The following is a 16,713-nucleotide window of genomic DNA, read 5'->3' as shown; positions in this document are numbered from 1 at the left end:
AACTAAATATTTAAAAGAACAGTACCAAAAATTCAAAGTGTTCCTTTACAATGCAAAGGAGAAAAAGAACTGAGAAATCTGAACTCAGGGGGAAGGAAGACTGATAAAATTATTTTCCTCAAGTGAGACTATGTATAAACAAACACAGATAACAGGTTTTGTAATTTGCACAGGCATGATCACAAAGTACTAACAGAACTTACAGAGAAAAATCGAGTACCACTAACAACAGGATGACACATTGATGGCAGACAGAAAGCCAGCTAATGAGTTACAAGCCAGCTGAGCCACGGGAACTGACCACATGCACATTATTAGTCTTTCACAGATACAAAGGAGAATGTGCAAATTTGAAAGTTTGGGCAGCAGCAATACAGTCTCTACCATAACAATTGTGGAAAGTGAAGAGTACTGGCACACCACTGGACAAGGTCTGGGACTGGGCAAAAAAAATCATCCTCACTCTAGAGCAGAAATATTAGTCCACAAAACTAAATAAATCCTACTGTGTTTCTACATGTTACAACATTGTAACCCAAGCTGGTATTCTTCCCTCCCTGGCCCTTTTGCTTGGAGGGCATTAAAAAGCAGCTGGTGACCAGCACAGTCCTGCAGCAGGCCCTAAGCACACATAGCAGTCAGGGCAGACCAGAGGCTTTGGCTCTGTCTCCAGACACTGCTGTACCACCATGAAAGATCAGCCAGTAAGATATTAAGAAACTGCAGATGCTGATTTCCCCAGTGTTAACGACAATTTTCTTATTTCCCCAATCTCCACATTAAGACTGCAAGCATGTATCCTAGCCAAAGGCACAGATCACAGAGATGCATTTGGCTGGCATTTTGGTAAATCCCATGAAGTCACATAACATACCTATTAGTGCATATGAGAGGAACTTATTCACAGAGGTGAGTGCCAATCCAGTTATGGGGCCTGTAGTGTCTTCAGAACGGATTACTTCCAGAAAAGGCCGAAGAAAGACATTAGGTTCAATTTCAGATAGCTCTGTAAAATAAAAAGGATTTTTAGAAGACAATTAGACTTGATTCATTAGGATTCATTTTCTCTTTAAGAATATACAGCAAGTTTCATCTCAGAGGAAAAAAAAGCCTGCTCTAGGTTAGTTTGAGAAGGCTGGTGGGAAGGTCAGGGTTGCTTTCACACACACACAAACACACACACACACACAGGTATACGTGTATATTTTAAAAGCAATGCTTTGTAAAGTTCACTTTCTTGCAGTCTTCAAAACAGTTTTCTGGAGCCTTCTAAAATCTGATTATAGGAACACTCTGTAAACGCCACAGAGGCCACTGCTGCCTAAATTTATGCTTTAACTCACTGGCAGATTTAGTTGCATTTTCCTATTACTCTTGGAACTGTGTGAACCCATGAACCATATAGACCCTGCCCCAGCTTCTGCCACCCCTGTAACATCCTACTACAGATAAAGCCCTGTGCTAATCACACGCAGAGTACAAATGTACAATCAGGTTCATCAGACCTCTTGCAGCTCTTTGCCTGAATACAAATCGCATTTCTGCAACACTAAATGTTTGCTTGGCAAAGACAGGAAAACTCTAACTTTAATACTTTTCTGTCTTGCTCTCAAAGTAACTGTATAAGCCTCTCAACCAAACAATTAAAAAGGGTACTCTTCTCTACTTGCTCTTTTGGCCAGCAAGGATCCCCTCTAAAGCTGCAGTACAAGAAGGCACTGAGCTATTGAGCTGGAGAAAAAACAACTAACAAGCTTCTTGAACTTTCCAAGATGATCAAGGGATGCTTTGGGAATGGAAAAGAAATACAGAAGAGAATAACCAGAACTAGGGAAATTGACCAAGAAAAACAAACAAAAAACCCAAACCAAAACAAAAACCAAACCCAACCAAATAAAACAGAAGGGATCGAGATAAGAGGAGCCCTGAGGGGGTTTTAGGAGAGAAAGCATTAAAAAGCAGGTGAAGGCAACTACAACATAGCCAGTACATAGGCACAGAAGAATGCATTAAAAGTAACTTGAATTTTGAAACCAGAAATATTTAAGTACAACACTTGTCTCAACTTGCTGAAACCTATTTTTTATTCCTAATAAAAGTTAACAAGTCTAACGGCTAGTAGTGTCACAGGATCACTGGTATTTATACCCTTAATCAAATAAACAAATATTGAACTTATCTGTCATATGAGCTTCTTTGAGGCTGGGGAAAAAAAAAAAAAAAAAAAAAAAAAAGACTGCAATTCCTGAATCCTTAGACAAGCGCTGCTTTTCTATCAACATAATTCACTTATTTTGCTGAGGGGAAAAATCTCAAACACCTTATTCTGAGATAACTGAAATTCCATTTTATCACAATTCCTATTGAGAAGCCTTAAGTATCAAAGCAAAAAAGTCTGTCAGAAAGTATGTTAACTTGTCAACTGTGTCAAATTATGGCAAGAAAGCAAAGGAGGAAAATCTATACAGGGACTTACGTTTTAAAAGTTAAGAGCACAGAGAAGAACATCACAGTGCTGTTAACTAAAGCAAAACTGCAATTAAAAAGGGACTTTAGGAATCATTAAGCCATCTCTTATGTTTCAGCCACCAGCTCAAATAAGGACAACACCACTAACTTGTGAGGGGTTAAAAGGAACATGATGATTCAACCTTTTTGGCTTAAGAACAACTCCCCCAGTTTGTCAGATAATATGCTGGTGTAACATTACAATTGTGTCATCTCTCAATAGCACATGGAAATCCAGATGATCATAAGACATACTTACATTAATACATATTTACATGTGCTTTATAGAACCATGGCTGATTACAAGCACTTGGACAGCATTAAATATAGTAAGATTACTAGGGATCAAAACTCAAATTCTTCTTTCCCAAAACTGATCCTTTCTACAGACCAGACTATAATCCTGTCAATTCCTCCAGCTTCATTCAAACCAGTGAGCTCCAGGATGAAAAAGCTGCACTTGATTAGTAAGAAAAATGGGACTTCAGCAGATGTACATCACTGCATGGTAGAATGAGACAATGAAGACACACTTGGTAGCAAGAATGCATAGTGCATCACACTCTCCATTAATACATCTTTTGGGACAACAAATAGATATTTTATTTACAAGAGTAGGGGGAGTATCAGGTTTTTCCTTTCAATTAGAATTGTAGATCCTAATGTTATTAAAGATCAGATTCCCTTGCATCTAACTGAAATTTGCAACTTACATGAAGATCACAGAACACCTTGCCATAACTAGGATTTAACTTAGGCACATATTGTTGATTACACAGCAACTTTGGCCAGTTTCCCTAATATTCAGAGGTTCCAGACTTTAAGGTAACAAAGCACTTTACATTAAGCTCTCTGAAACTGATGGTTTATGCTGCAAAACTGTTTAGACTGGGTATTAAAAAAAAAATAAAATCAAAAACATGCCAGACAAAAAGCATTTATCATGCAGGACTTACCCACTAAAGGACTACTGTCTGAAAGATCTAAATGTCAGTGAAACACCAATCTCACTGCTCACACTTGAGGAGTATTCAGTTAATCACTACCATGAGCTCTTCTTACTAGAAGCATTTGCAAGCATGGAGGACTTAGAAGAGTCACCAACTCCCTTTTTAAGGCAGAACTTAATCTTGGTACTGGTACTTTGCTTCAATGGGAAGTTTGGCAGCACAGAAAAACACTCATACTGTAGCTGCTCTTGTTGCATGCCGTCTTGAAACAGATTACTTTCATGGACTAAAGAAGGTTCAGCATCTGAAAGTGACACTAAAGCTATCTGGATTTTCAAATCCACCTACCTACTAAAGCTACTGGGTTTTTGACACAGTGACAATTTTGCAAACAAGCCAGTAAATCAAACACATATCCTCTTCTTTCAGCTCCATCCTGTTGAGGTCAATGAAGTTAGCTCAGAAGCTCTTTCCTCAACAGGCTTTCTTAGCCTTGTACACCAAAGGTAGCAGTGTCCAGAACAAACCTGCCAGCCCTTTTTGATCAATAGTTACAACTGCAAGGTGCACTCTATGCCAGCTTTTCCACTACAGCTCAGGTTTGATCTAGAGCACAGAACAGTAGGAAATGAATAGCATTCTTTTTACAATAAAGCGGGACCGTAGTCTTTAGAGGGAATTGTTGTGCCCAGCAAGTCAAAACTTCACAAAAGAGATACTACAGAAGTCTAGCATTCACCTCACTGTAAAAGCAATCCTGTGCTCTCCTGAAAATATCTAGGAACCTCAGAAAATATAGCAAAATCATTTATTACTTTAATAATTCCCTGTGACAAAACAAAGGCTTTATAAGGTACATACTGAATGTATGGAAGAGCATATTTTTTGTTTGTAACAACATTCCAAAGAAAAAGTAACTCTGAATTGTCAAGTCTGGCTCTTGGTCTTCCAGATTCAGGTTCAGGCATTACAAGTGAGGTAACTATAACCAGAGAGAGAATCGAGTAACTGCCTATACAGGTATTTCTCCAAGTGTATTTTCTAGCAAGAGACATTTCTTAGTGTTTTAACTAGAAAATACAGGATGGTTCTCTGCTTAAGTAATCAGTTTCAGCTCTGGGGAAAAAAACAACTAAACAAAAAACCCACCTGAAAAACCCACCAAACCTGCAAGCATGACTTCAGCCAGGGGTATAACAAGAGGAAAAACTGAAAAACTATCCTCAAACAGAAGAAAATTTCACAAGAGACTCCTTCAAGCAGCCTTTCTTTGAAATCTACTCAAAATCAGGGAAAAATTATATTAAGCATGACTTAGGCTCAAATGAAGAGTCTGGTCTGCTTTGGGGACCAGCTGGAAAGCACTTCTCATTCTTTTCACACAGGTCTTTTCAACAAAATTTCAGAGAAGCAAGCGGAGACCAGCATTAGCACAACCCTCAGAAATGTTCAGCTAGCCTGAAGCAGTGCATGGAAATGGAGAAGAAGGGAAAGAGTATCTTAAGTAATGTATCAAAAAGCCAACTCTTCAGGATGGCAATTTTAATGAGAACACAATTCCTTTGAGACCACAGTACTTTCCTTCATTCTTCCTATGGATTATTTGCACTTAGACACACATGTCTATAATGATATTTAATCAACTAATTCGTGTTTAAGCACCTAACTCCCATTTCAGCAATCCCATCCAGCCATTCTGGCACTTTAGCAAACAAACTGCATCAGACCTCTGGCGTCCCTTTTCTCCTGAAGTGCAGGAGCAGGTCTCCCTCGGATGAGTTTTCTTATTGTTAGCACACTGTTGGCACATTCCTGATCTAAAACGCTCACATAAGCTGCTTTCTCTGGCAGTTCAACTCTTCACTCCTGAATGACTCTTATCAGGATCGGCTATGCGTTCCGAATCAGAGTAAATGAACAAGAAAAAATTGTTTATGACAAGTTATTTCAACATCATTTGTCCCGAGGACAGGCAACTGCAACCCAAACCACATGACCTGGACTCCTCTTATGCAGCAGCTGTTGGCCTTTGACGCTCAGCCTTCAGAAAGGCTGTCTCAATTGTATCCCACGCACCTCTCCAGTGCAGAGCTCACACAACAGCAATGCTTTGAGCATGCACTACTACACACCCTGCTTACAAACTGAACTGTGCAACAAACAGGCATTCTCTTTTCTTAAAGTGAGTAAAAGACAAAGATAACACTGTAGCAGAGCAGAAATCCAAGTTTTCGGGATTTTTGCCTTTGGGCTCAATCAGTTTATGCCACAGAAAATTGAGGTAAAAGCAAGTGCTTCCTGGGTCATCCCCAAAACCACTTTCTGCAAACGCTGCCATTCTGGCCTACATGACACGCACTTTATTCTCAGATCACTCAACAAACACCAAAACATTTTGTCTTTTCACTTAAAGGATGAGAAGCCCCTGCAGTCTGTATCAGCAAATCAGACTGAACAAGTTACAAGGAAAAAGGATAAAACTGTACTTGCCTTTTGAAACTGTCTAAAAGTATGGAGTGGTCACACTCTCTGTATTTTCATAAACATTTTAACTGCTCAAATAAGTACTGGCTTAATCTCAGCCAGGTCAAAATGCAGGATTGCAGGGAAATGAGAAATTCCTTTGAGTTAGTCCTGTCCTCAGCTGTTTAATTTATTAGTTAACTAATCTAGCAAACAGAATTATAGTAACTTGTTCCTATAAAAATCTGCAGACCTTACATAGAGTCCCTAGGTAACAGACACAGAACAGTACATGCATACTGGTTTTCTAGGTTCCCTGGCAGAAGTGCAGCTACAGCAGCTCTACAGCTGATAAACAGAGGAGGAGCATGTTTATCACCACTCCAAAAACAAATTCTCCAGATTGACTGGAACACATGCCACTCTGCACCTGAACTAAAAGACATATCCTGACTTCCAGCTAGCAAATTTAGTCTGGCTCTGACATTTAACCCCAGATCAATAACAGCCAATTAATGTTGGATAACAAGTGTAAAACAGCTATGCTATAGATGATTCACACTCATTTGCTCCTGAGCTGATCAGGATATGTTCTGCTCCACACAGCCCTGATACAGACAGTGTTTCAAGTGAAAAGAATCCTCTGCCATCTTTCCCCTACAAGGGGGTCTTAGTTGTTGTTTTCATTTTATTGTAAGTTCTAGACCAGCCCTTAAAACACAGTGCAGTTGGTAGCACATTTGTAGATAATTTCTGATCTAAAAGGAGAACAGATTGCCACCTATACAGTCTGACTTAGCAGCTACTGTTATAAGAGAAAGCTCTAGTTCTCCTTCCTGAAAATAATGGCAATATCCACTAAACTTCATAAACAAGAGGTCATTAAAAGCCACCGGATATTCTCACCAGGTTGCCCAAAATATCAGTGTCTTATCCTAACCTAAGCTCTTAATAGATAAAGAAAAAAAGGTTTCTGCCAGCTAAGGAGAAGCTGAGGAGCCAGAAGCTTACACCCTAGTTTCTAGAACACATAAATACTGTGGGGATTGCACAACACAGTATACATACCATGGGGATGTGTGGAAGCAAGCTTTGTGCATCTCTGAAATCAATACTTCATTATAATAAATAGTATCAAAAGCTTTGCATACAGTAAACATAAACACAGGCTGAAAATCTAGGATATTCAAGGTAATGAAGGAGAAGTGTGAATTAATTGCAATCCTTTTCTAAGGATGTCTGTAAAATATACTCTTCAAAGCTAATGCCCTGTGAATTAAAGTGGTCATTCAGGGGCCCCAACCCACCAAATCAAGAGGGAAACAGTGCCATTCACAGCCACACATGAATGCAAAGCTGGAATTACAAATGCAGTTTGACAAGGGGAACCCAGAGATGTCAAGCCTGTTCTGTTTGCCTAATTTCATTACAATGGCACAAATGCTTTCATTTGTCACACTCCAGCTTCATGTGTTTATCTCTCTTTCACTAAACATGACTTTAACAAATGATTGTTCCACAGTGCCAAGATCTCAAGCACCCCTCAGAACTGAGATTTTTATTCTGGGGAAGTATGACAGAATGCATACTGAGCATTTGACTCTTCATAGCCTTTGGTTAGGGCAGCATAAACTCAACTAAAAGACTGTCTTCTATGGAATTACTTATATCTACCAGTGAAGCAGAAGCAGTGACAATGCCACCAGCGTGAGCCATTAGTTATAGGAGTCATCTGATGCTGTGCTTCAAATTCAGCTATTTTGACTGGCCATTACAATTTCCTGGGCATCTTTTCATAAGCAGGTACTTGCTAGAGTATCTTCAGCCAAAACTATGCAGCAAACTTCAACTGTGTCTCCATTGTTAATTTATGTGCTTTTCACCCAGCTGTAGTATTCTGTTCTAGAGTGGTATTACAAGAAGCAGAAGATACTCACTTCAATCACAAGGAAAGCAAATGCCATGAACAAAAGTATGGAACTAGACAGGAGGCAAACTTCCCTGATTTCTATTTGGATGGACTTAAAAGTACAGACATAACTACTTGCTCCACCTTGAATTTCTCACACCAGTCAGGAAGACTACTGAGTGTCTGGATATGAGGTTATTTCCAAAGTTGAAGTTGTTTAATTCTGTTTTTATTTCTTAGCACTGAGGAGACAGCAGAGATGGGCATAATCGCATCTTGACAAACTTTTTTCCGAGCTATGGTTGACACGTACTGGTCAAAGTTTGTAATCAAAAGACTGCTTCAAAATAAGAACAGCTCTTAAAGTGAGCTGAGGGGTAATTTAGCACAGTAAGGTCGAAGGTCATCAGGAGCAGACTTTGCAACAAATCCTAAACTATTTCCTCCCATCCTGTGACCTGAACACCTCTGAAAGGACATGACTAATTCTGATGAAAGGCAAAAAAATCAAGTAACTATATAGTAAAAGCCTCCCATCTGCAAACTGCTCTCTCATGAGCGTATCTTCTGCCAGTGTGAAGTAATAAGGGTAGATTCAATGCTCATCTATCCTTGTTTTCATGAAACCCTAACTCCTAGATCACAGTACAGGATAAGCATTAAAGCACCACCTGATTTTGCTAGGACATTTCACAGTAAGATTATTCACATATGATAGAAATAAGCAAATTCAGAAATGCTTAAATGTTTTTTTTTTTATCTCCCTTACAGGATGGCTGATTGCTCTGATGGAAAGGAGATGGGGTAATACAGCTGATCTAAGCCTCTGATAGATTTTGAATACACCACTAGGTCTCACTAGGTTTTACAAAGCTATAAACTGTTAATGCCAATTGTAATGGCACTTAATTCTACTCCAGAAAACGGAACTCCCCAATGACTCTACAAAAACTGATTTGAGATTTTACCCATTCTTGAAGCATTTTTCTCCCATGGGTGGAAGTTACTTAGCCTGAAGCTCAGTAAGCTAAACTGCTTATAAATTTCACAGGTAACTGAAGCTTAACATCCATTTTAATAAACTCCAACAAAACAAAACCATCCCATTCAAAACAGGCAAGTGAAATGAAGGCAAGCTTCACCTTTTGTCTGTTTAGAACCAGATGAAACTGTTTCAAAAGATTCTTGCAGAAAATCACTATGCATAGAACAATAGCCAGTTTCTGTGATGAACCTGCACCAGGTCTGAAGTTCAGAACCCACAGGCACTCCTCCAAGCCAATAACACTCAACTCTAAATGAAATTACTAAACCAAAATAAACCAAATCAAAAAGCAGCCATCCCATGACAAATTCATCTGCCCTTGACCAAATGCTGATAGTTATTGATCTTGCTGCAGTTGTGAATTAGAGCCAGGTTTCCCAAGGTCCCCTCCTAATACGAGGAAGAGAGCGTGGCCAGTCTAACAAGACAGACTAGGCTAAATGAAACCTGTGGGGAATTGCACACTGCCAAGTCCAGAGGATGGACTTAGCTGCTCATCTTACTGACAGTACAAGTTTGATGTATGTCAAGTTTAAGCACTCTTTTTCCTCTCTAAAAGAAATTGGCACATGTTGAAGAAAGAGCAATTAGATTGTGACACTCTACAGAACCCTATTCAGTCACTGGACTTGCTTCACTATGATATTTTACACATCTTGCACAGTACCAGGCCCAAGCTAAGTAGGCAATTTAAAAGCCCAGGAGAAATTAAAACTCCTTCCCTGGTATTTTAAAGCACAGTAATTCTCCACAGCTTTGTGTGCCTACCATGCTATGAATAGAGCTCCCATTGCAAATTCACCATGTTGTGGAAAGGAAAGCTTTACTATTTCTAGGAGGCTGGAGAAAAAGATTACAGTTTTATCATCAATTAGCTGTCTGGATGTTACCCCATTCTGTTTACCCTTTCCTCAAGAGAATCCCATGAGTGCCAAGGGGAAAAATTAAAAGGAAATTGATGAACAACAAATCCCAAACAAGCCAAGACATTTCTTGTGTTGCCAGAGAATCAAAAATGCATCAGTGAGAAAGACAAAATCCAAAGAATGAAATGAAAAAAAGCCTGATGATCCAAGAGGAAAAAATCTTTTAATGACAAAATTCTCTCAAAGGTTTAATGTACCTTGCTGTAATGATTTACACAAATTCTTCTATTCAACCTGAACTAATCTAGGAGACATTGTGCTTCGCCATATTATCAGAAAGTAAAATTCCCAGGTGCTAATGGCAAAATATGATGGCCCAGAGCTCAAGAACCCACACAGCAGGTTAGCACAGAACAAAATGGAAGACTTGAGGAGAGCAGAATGCAAAACATCATGGGGATATTGGTTTCAAACCTAGAGGAGTAGAACAGAAACAAAAGGAAGAAGAGCCCAGCCTGCTGGCAGCCAATATAACCATTACCTTAAGACATTCAAACAGTAAAAACATTAAGCTACCTTTTTTTTTTTGTCCCATACCAGTAATTGAAGAAATCAGTAATCTGTGCATACACACGTGTGCCAAAATTTGGATGCTACCTGCATTAAAAGGCAGCTTGAGTCCTATAATAATAAGTGAGCATTATGTTCTTGCAAATGGACTGGGGCAAGAAATTAATTTCTGCATACTGCAGTGTGCTACAGCAAACCACTGATACAAGATCCTGATAATACATGAAAAGAAACAGAATTCTGAGTTTTAACATTTTTGACCTTTTTTTGTTAGCTTCTGCATCTGAACAGATCTGAGAATGCAATTCAACTTCAGTGATCACCAAGTAGGATGTATCTTAAGACAGGCATCATGAAAACCATTATATCAATCCCCAACTCCATTAAATACATTTTTTCCATGCTCTGGAAACATGCATCAACAATAAAACAATAAAACGTCTGTGAAGAATCAAAATGGCCTAAAATCTATGTAAAGGAATAAAATACTGGTTACAGTCTCTAAGAAAGTGACAAATAGATGTATTTTAGTCTATTACTAATGGCTTTGATCTAGTACATGGCCATGACAGAAGAAACCAGTTCTGAGTGGCTCAAAAGTTCCGTTGAATGATCCTGATAAAGGCCATCACTGACTACACGCTGCCCAGCAAGGCTGATGTAAAAGCAACAGCACAGCTCAGATAACTTCAACTCGTTTAAACAGGGCTGTTTGCTCAGCCAGCCCCCAGCTCCCACTCTTAGGTAAGCTCCTTCAATCTCTCTCTTCTTCCCCTAGGGCACAACACAGCCCAGCTCTCCAACTGGGATACACAACACACACTGAACGGGTCAGTGGACACAGCTCTGCTTTAACCTCTCACCCCTAGCATTTCGGCTGCCGTGACCTCTGGGATGGAACCATTATACCTCAACAGCACTTATTCCCAAGACTTGGTAAAAAGCCAAAGACAGAAGAATTTCCTTTTGATTTTCAAGCCTAGACCTAGACGATTTGCTCTCACAGGATGTAAGCACACATACAAATAAACTGACCATCAAGTGGTAGCAAGGCCCTTGATTGCAGACAGGCAAACCAGTCTACTCAGCCTCTGCCACTCATCTCCCCCTCATGCTCTTGGGCAATGAAGTGTCTTGAATGTCTTGGGACACTTCATCTCTGCTGTTCATAAGAAAAGGGAACATACTTGGCCTTAAGTGCTGTGCCACAAGATTACTTAGAAATATCATCAAAAAAAGCAGCAATAGTAATCCAATAAAAGCTTCCTGCCCTATCCTCCTAAAATCAAAAGTTAACTAAGACTCTTAGTTAAAGCAGCTATTTTTCAAGTTAATATTTAAGTTAAGTAAATATGACACACACCGTATAACACAAGTTGAAATCAAAATTATCTCTACAGTTTATCACACAGAAGAACAGCAGCTGAGCTTATGAAATATCAAGGAAATTTATAGGGACAAACTGGAGAAAAAACTTGGCAGTGCTTGGCCACTCACTTCTGGGGTGTCTGTATTAAGGGACTTGATTTTTAAACAAGTTAACTAATTTCCAGAAGAGCTAAGAAATGAGGGGAAGAAAATATACATCCTTTTCTAAAGAGCAGCAGTTAAACTGCTAGTAAATTCTCACAGCCTTGTCAGAATGAAACCACTTGACACACACCAACATTTTCATCTTTGAGACCACTGCTTAAAACCAAAAAGTGACTCTAGGTAACAGAAGGACTTCGAAGGCCCTTCCAAAAACTTGGGATGAAATCCCAAAGCCCTGAGAGAGCAAGGCAAGCACCTGTTTTCCTGAACAGTTGATTTTTTTATGCTGCATACTTTACACAGAAGCTGCATTATTCTGGACAAGCTGCATTCCAGCCAAAAGTGCACAGTTAATGTTTTTTTCAGCCCCCAGCTTCCAGTGATGGATGACCATTTTATAATGAAATACTTTATGCTCAATCAACTTACAAATAACGGATGTTTTATCATACTGAATTAAAAATAATGTTTTTAACAAAAAAAAAAAAAAAAGAAACAAAAAAGGAAAAAGAAGCAGCAGGAGAGGATCAGTGATAAGCAGAGGCAAAACTTATTCCTATTAAGGGTGGGTGAAAACATCCAGATGATGATTAACTTTTTCATGGCTCTCCAATAACATGTGGAAACGATGCACAAGGTAGTATTTGCCTTGAAAACACCTACACATAAGCTCTGTTCCAGACCATTGAGACAGCTTCTACAAAAAAATTGTTTGATTGCATAACATCTCAATTAGGTTTCCAAAAAGCTAAGGCTAGTAATTAAGAACTGAAGATAAACCTTTCAAAATAGTCTAATCTCTTATGCCCACTCAGCATTACCAAAATCATTCCTCAGACAAATCAGCTGTGGGGTTTTCTCATCCTGCACTTCCACCTGTCAATGCTGAGTGATAACCAGAGAAGTAAATGCCTTGTACTCAAAGGCTGCTGCAATTTCTTAATCAAGTTTTGGAATCAAACTCTACTGATAATCATGACTTAGTGACATACTGCTATACCATAACTGCTCCTGATTTTACACACTACAAGTCAAAAACCCCCAGACTTGCAGGGCCATATGTGAATCAACAAAAGTTCTTTAAAATGCTAGCAGCAGAAACACTCCTTGTCCCTTTTCTCCCAAACAGCATATGTAAAAGTCTCTAAGCTAGTCCAAACATGCCAAATCACATGAGAATGGAAAGACAACCTTATACTTTTAGGAAAAACATCTCTTCTAATAGGAATAAAGTAATGCAAGAGTGCAGAATAGTATGAGATGCAGTGACAAAAGCTACGTGGGGAACACCAATGAGGTATTGGAAAGGTGTTTTCTAAAGAAGGGTGGTCAAATACCAGAACAGTTTGCTCAGAGAAGGTGTAGAAGCTCTATCCCTGGAAACAGACAGAATTCAGCAGGCTTTAACCTTGCACACAATCTCACAAGTTGGTCCTGCATTCAACAGGGTATCAGAACAGATGAACTCCAGAGGTCTCTTCCTAGTTTAATTATTTAAATTCTGACTTGTGCTTACTGGGAACAAAAAGCCCCCTCTATAATTGCACATGTAGGCTCTCTAACATCCACTGAGTGAAGACAGTTTCCCTCCTCAAATCTTCTATTGGTTAGTAGCAACAATCAGTAAATACCAAGCAGAAGCTCACTCCAGAACTTTACCTAGAACACATTCTTGATTTTCTAAACAGAAGCTGCAAATTCAGGCTGTAACTGCATGGGAAAAAGCAAACCAAAACACAGACAAACCCCCCCAAACCAAATCCTCTGTAGTTCACCAAATGTGGAAACTTTAAGAAAACTAGCAGAAATAGAGCATGTTGTTCCTGTGGTCTCTTAAAAAACTATTACATCTGTTGCAGATATTAAAGTCAATAAGCAAACAGCAACTTGGCCCAAAGTCATAACTTCAGATCTAAAACAAGGCACACTGCAACCACCTGAAGGTCCACTAAATTCAGATTTAATTTATGGTGCTTTCACACTACTATTTGAAGAAATGCAATTATTAATCAGTCTGAGATTTTAGTCACAAAATCAATTCTCCTCCCTTCCCCATTCCTCAGCTGAAAGCTGGCACTCAGTGAACCAGACCAAAGGGAGAACAGTTTCCAGCACCTGCTTCAGCTTTTAAGTTTCCAATTGAAACTGCTGTGATCTGGCAGCAGGCAGTCTGGAGATGTCATTTTGCTGCTGTGTGAATGACTGAATCTCAGTACAAAAAGAATCCAAATACAGAAATGAGTGAAAAGAGCACCAGTGGGCAAAGGAAGCCACAACATAACTTAATACTGCCAAAGAGAAAGAGCAGCTGAAGACAGTGTGCTGCAAAATACAGTGGCCTCTACAACCCAGTACCTTATTCCTCTCTGTCTGCCTCCTGATGGCTGCTGTGGGCACTGCTGAGCAGGCACTGCTTTCCACACTTGTGACAAGGCTCTTTCAAAGAATGGTGTAAAATATGACTCAGCACTGATGTATGATCTGGAATCACTTTATTACTAGACTATGGTTGTTGACCACAGTAACATTAGGATTTAAAATCTAGAAATATATATTCCTGCTGACAAAAAATTTCCCTTCTTTTACAGAAGGACACACAGATAAAATAAAATTCCAAATATGCTTTTCTAGTGCAGAGAAAGGATGTCAAATACATTTATTCCTCACTATAACAGGCTTCAAGAAGTGGTAGCAAAACTGTAGCAATATGCCTGCAAGCAGATTCCTTCCACAAAGAGGAAATGCTCTCAATTCTTAGCATGTCTGCTCGGAAAAAATTAAAAAAAAAGGAAAGAAATTTTAAAAAGGCACTCCTTTCAGTCTTGGTTAATGCAGCATCTGTACCATCTCCCTTAAAAATTCAATTTAAGCCTATGAGCTAGAATAGCAAAACTGCTAAAATGAATGCAGCTTTACTGGGGTCAGAACCTTTACAACACTATTGTAGCACTCACATTAGGTAAGCTGAACCTTCAGACTGATGGCAGCAGTGTAACTTCAGTTTAGTCACAGCATAGGATAAAAATGGAGGGGTGCAAAAATACAGCTGTTTCAATTGTTTTGAAGAAACTAAAAAACCCCAAAGTCAAATCTCCTACACACATCCCATCAAATCCATTCTTACTTAATCTTATTTCCTTCCCCAGTATGACCCACTGAGAACTAATTCTTCCTCCAGCTCTGAAGGCTTCCTTGGTCACAGAAACTGCTCACTGAAATTTCCCCAAAGCTGGAGAGGCAGAAGAGTGGGGAAAGGGTTAACCCACAGCTGGGAGAAAGTTTCCCCGGAAAATTAGAACACATGCTGTGGCTGTGACTAAATTTCACACTGGTTCTGTTGAGTACAAACATCCACAACTGTGTGCATTTCAGAGAGCAGGAGAAAATGAAATGCTCCTTATGTATTAGCTTCACCTGCTAGGTTCCTTCAAATGGATAATGACATGCTCAAGGGACCAGCAGAATCCTTCAGACTCACTTCACATTTCAAGCAGAGAAGAGGCACTGGGGGAAATGGAAGGAAGCAGTCCTCCCCCTTCCTGCTCCCACATTTTTTGGAACATACTGGAAAACCAAGCCTATTATCTGGCAGAGATAATTCTGCTGTTTAAGACTAGATCTTTCAGCATGGAAGTCACCTGAATTGACACTTAAGACATCTGCACCATCCAAGTACATAAAAAGAGCAACTGTATAGAGTGAATAGGGAGCACTTGTCTGATCAAGACAAATACAAAGTGGAGATTAAGAATTACTAAGATAACCAGCACAGAACCACAGAAAGGTTTGGATTGGAAGAGTTCTCTGGAGGTCACCTACTTCAACCAGCATTCAAAGACTGCTCTGAGTTCTAACTGGTTGCTTCAAGGCCTTGTTCAGTTAAACTTAAAAAATCTCCACGGATGGAGATCCCACTGTCTCTTCCCATGTCTGAGTATTTAACTCTCACAACACTTTCCCCCCAAGTACAACTGGAATTAATCCATATTTATGACTATGGAACTCCTGGCCCATGTAAGTGGCTCTGCCTTTTTTGTGATCCTCCTTTAGGTAGAAGAAGACTACTATAAGGTCCCACTCACCAAAGACTCTTCCATTATAGAATGGCAGGAAAGTCTTTTTTAAAAAAAGGGGGGAGGGGGAGGGAGGAAAAAAAGAAAATATCTTGACTGAGTTGACACATTTCAAGAGGGGTTATCAATACAAAAAGGCACAGAGAGGCTAGCACTTCTATTTACCATGCCTAGATAATTAGTAAATAGCAATAGATTAAATACAGAAAAACACTTCCTTCTCTTCAAAGCATTTTTTCACCAAACTGCACAGGGAGAAGCAGAAAGCTGGCAGTCAAAATTCCTAGAGAGAGAAGGAGACATGATTACTCCAAGATACCCAACACTGTGGCAGGCAGGAACAGAAAACTTCTGCTCTGCCCTTTTCAAAAGGAGATTATAATGCATTAATATTTAAGAAGGCAGCAGGTAGAGAAGGCCTTGATGAACTATACTAGTCTTTATCTGGTTTATTGCCTTTATTTCCTAAATGCCTACAAAGTTCTGTTCAAATATATAAAGACTGTTTTGTCCCTCCTTGACAAGAACTAGCAAATGCAGGGTTAGTAGATTACAGTAAATCACTCACTATCCATTTCACTGTATAAACTAACTTGAAAGGTTACAAGACCCTCAAAGCAAGGCATTAAATCACTTGTTCTTGCCATGACTATGTAACAAATGTCCCATCTGACCTTAAGTACCTACTCTCACACTCCGAGTTGTCATCATAATGGACACATCAATTTTAAAACAAACTGAAAAAAAGAAACAAAATAAACAAACAAACAAAACCCCACAACACAACAAAAAAAAA

The 16,713-nt window shown here is 39.3% G+C and overlaps 1 protein-coding gene across 5 annotated transcripts in view; it reads right to left on the bottom strand.

Moving 5' to 3' along the window:
• Nucleotides 1-16,713, bottom strand: part of GBF1 (golgi brefeldin A resistant guanine nucleotide exchange factor 1) — a 103,856-nt gene that overhangs the window by 42,248 nt on the left and 44,895 nt on the right. For all 5 annotated transcript variants that reach the window (XM_088169033.1, XM_088169034.1, XM_088169035.1 and 2 more), the window contains exon 4: nt 875-1,006. In XM_088169033.1, coding sequence (XP_088025159.1) covers nt 875-1,006 — 132 coding nt within the window. The remainder of the gene's footprint in view (nt 1-874; nt 1,007-16,713) is intronic.

The sequence above is a fragment of the Sturnus vulgaris genome, chromosome 8 (assembly GCF_052056855.1).
Source record: "Sturnus vulgaris isolate bStuVul1 chromosome 8, bStuVul1.hap1, whole genome shotgun sequence".
Taxonomy (NCBI): Eukaryota; Metazoa; Chordata; class Aves; order Passeriformes; family Sturnidae; genus Sturnus; species Sturnus vulgaris.
This window is presented reverse-complemented; position numbering and strand designations above follow the sequence as displayed.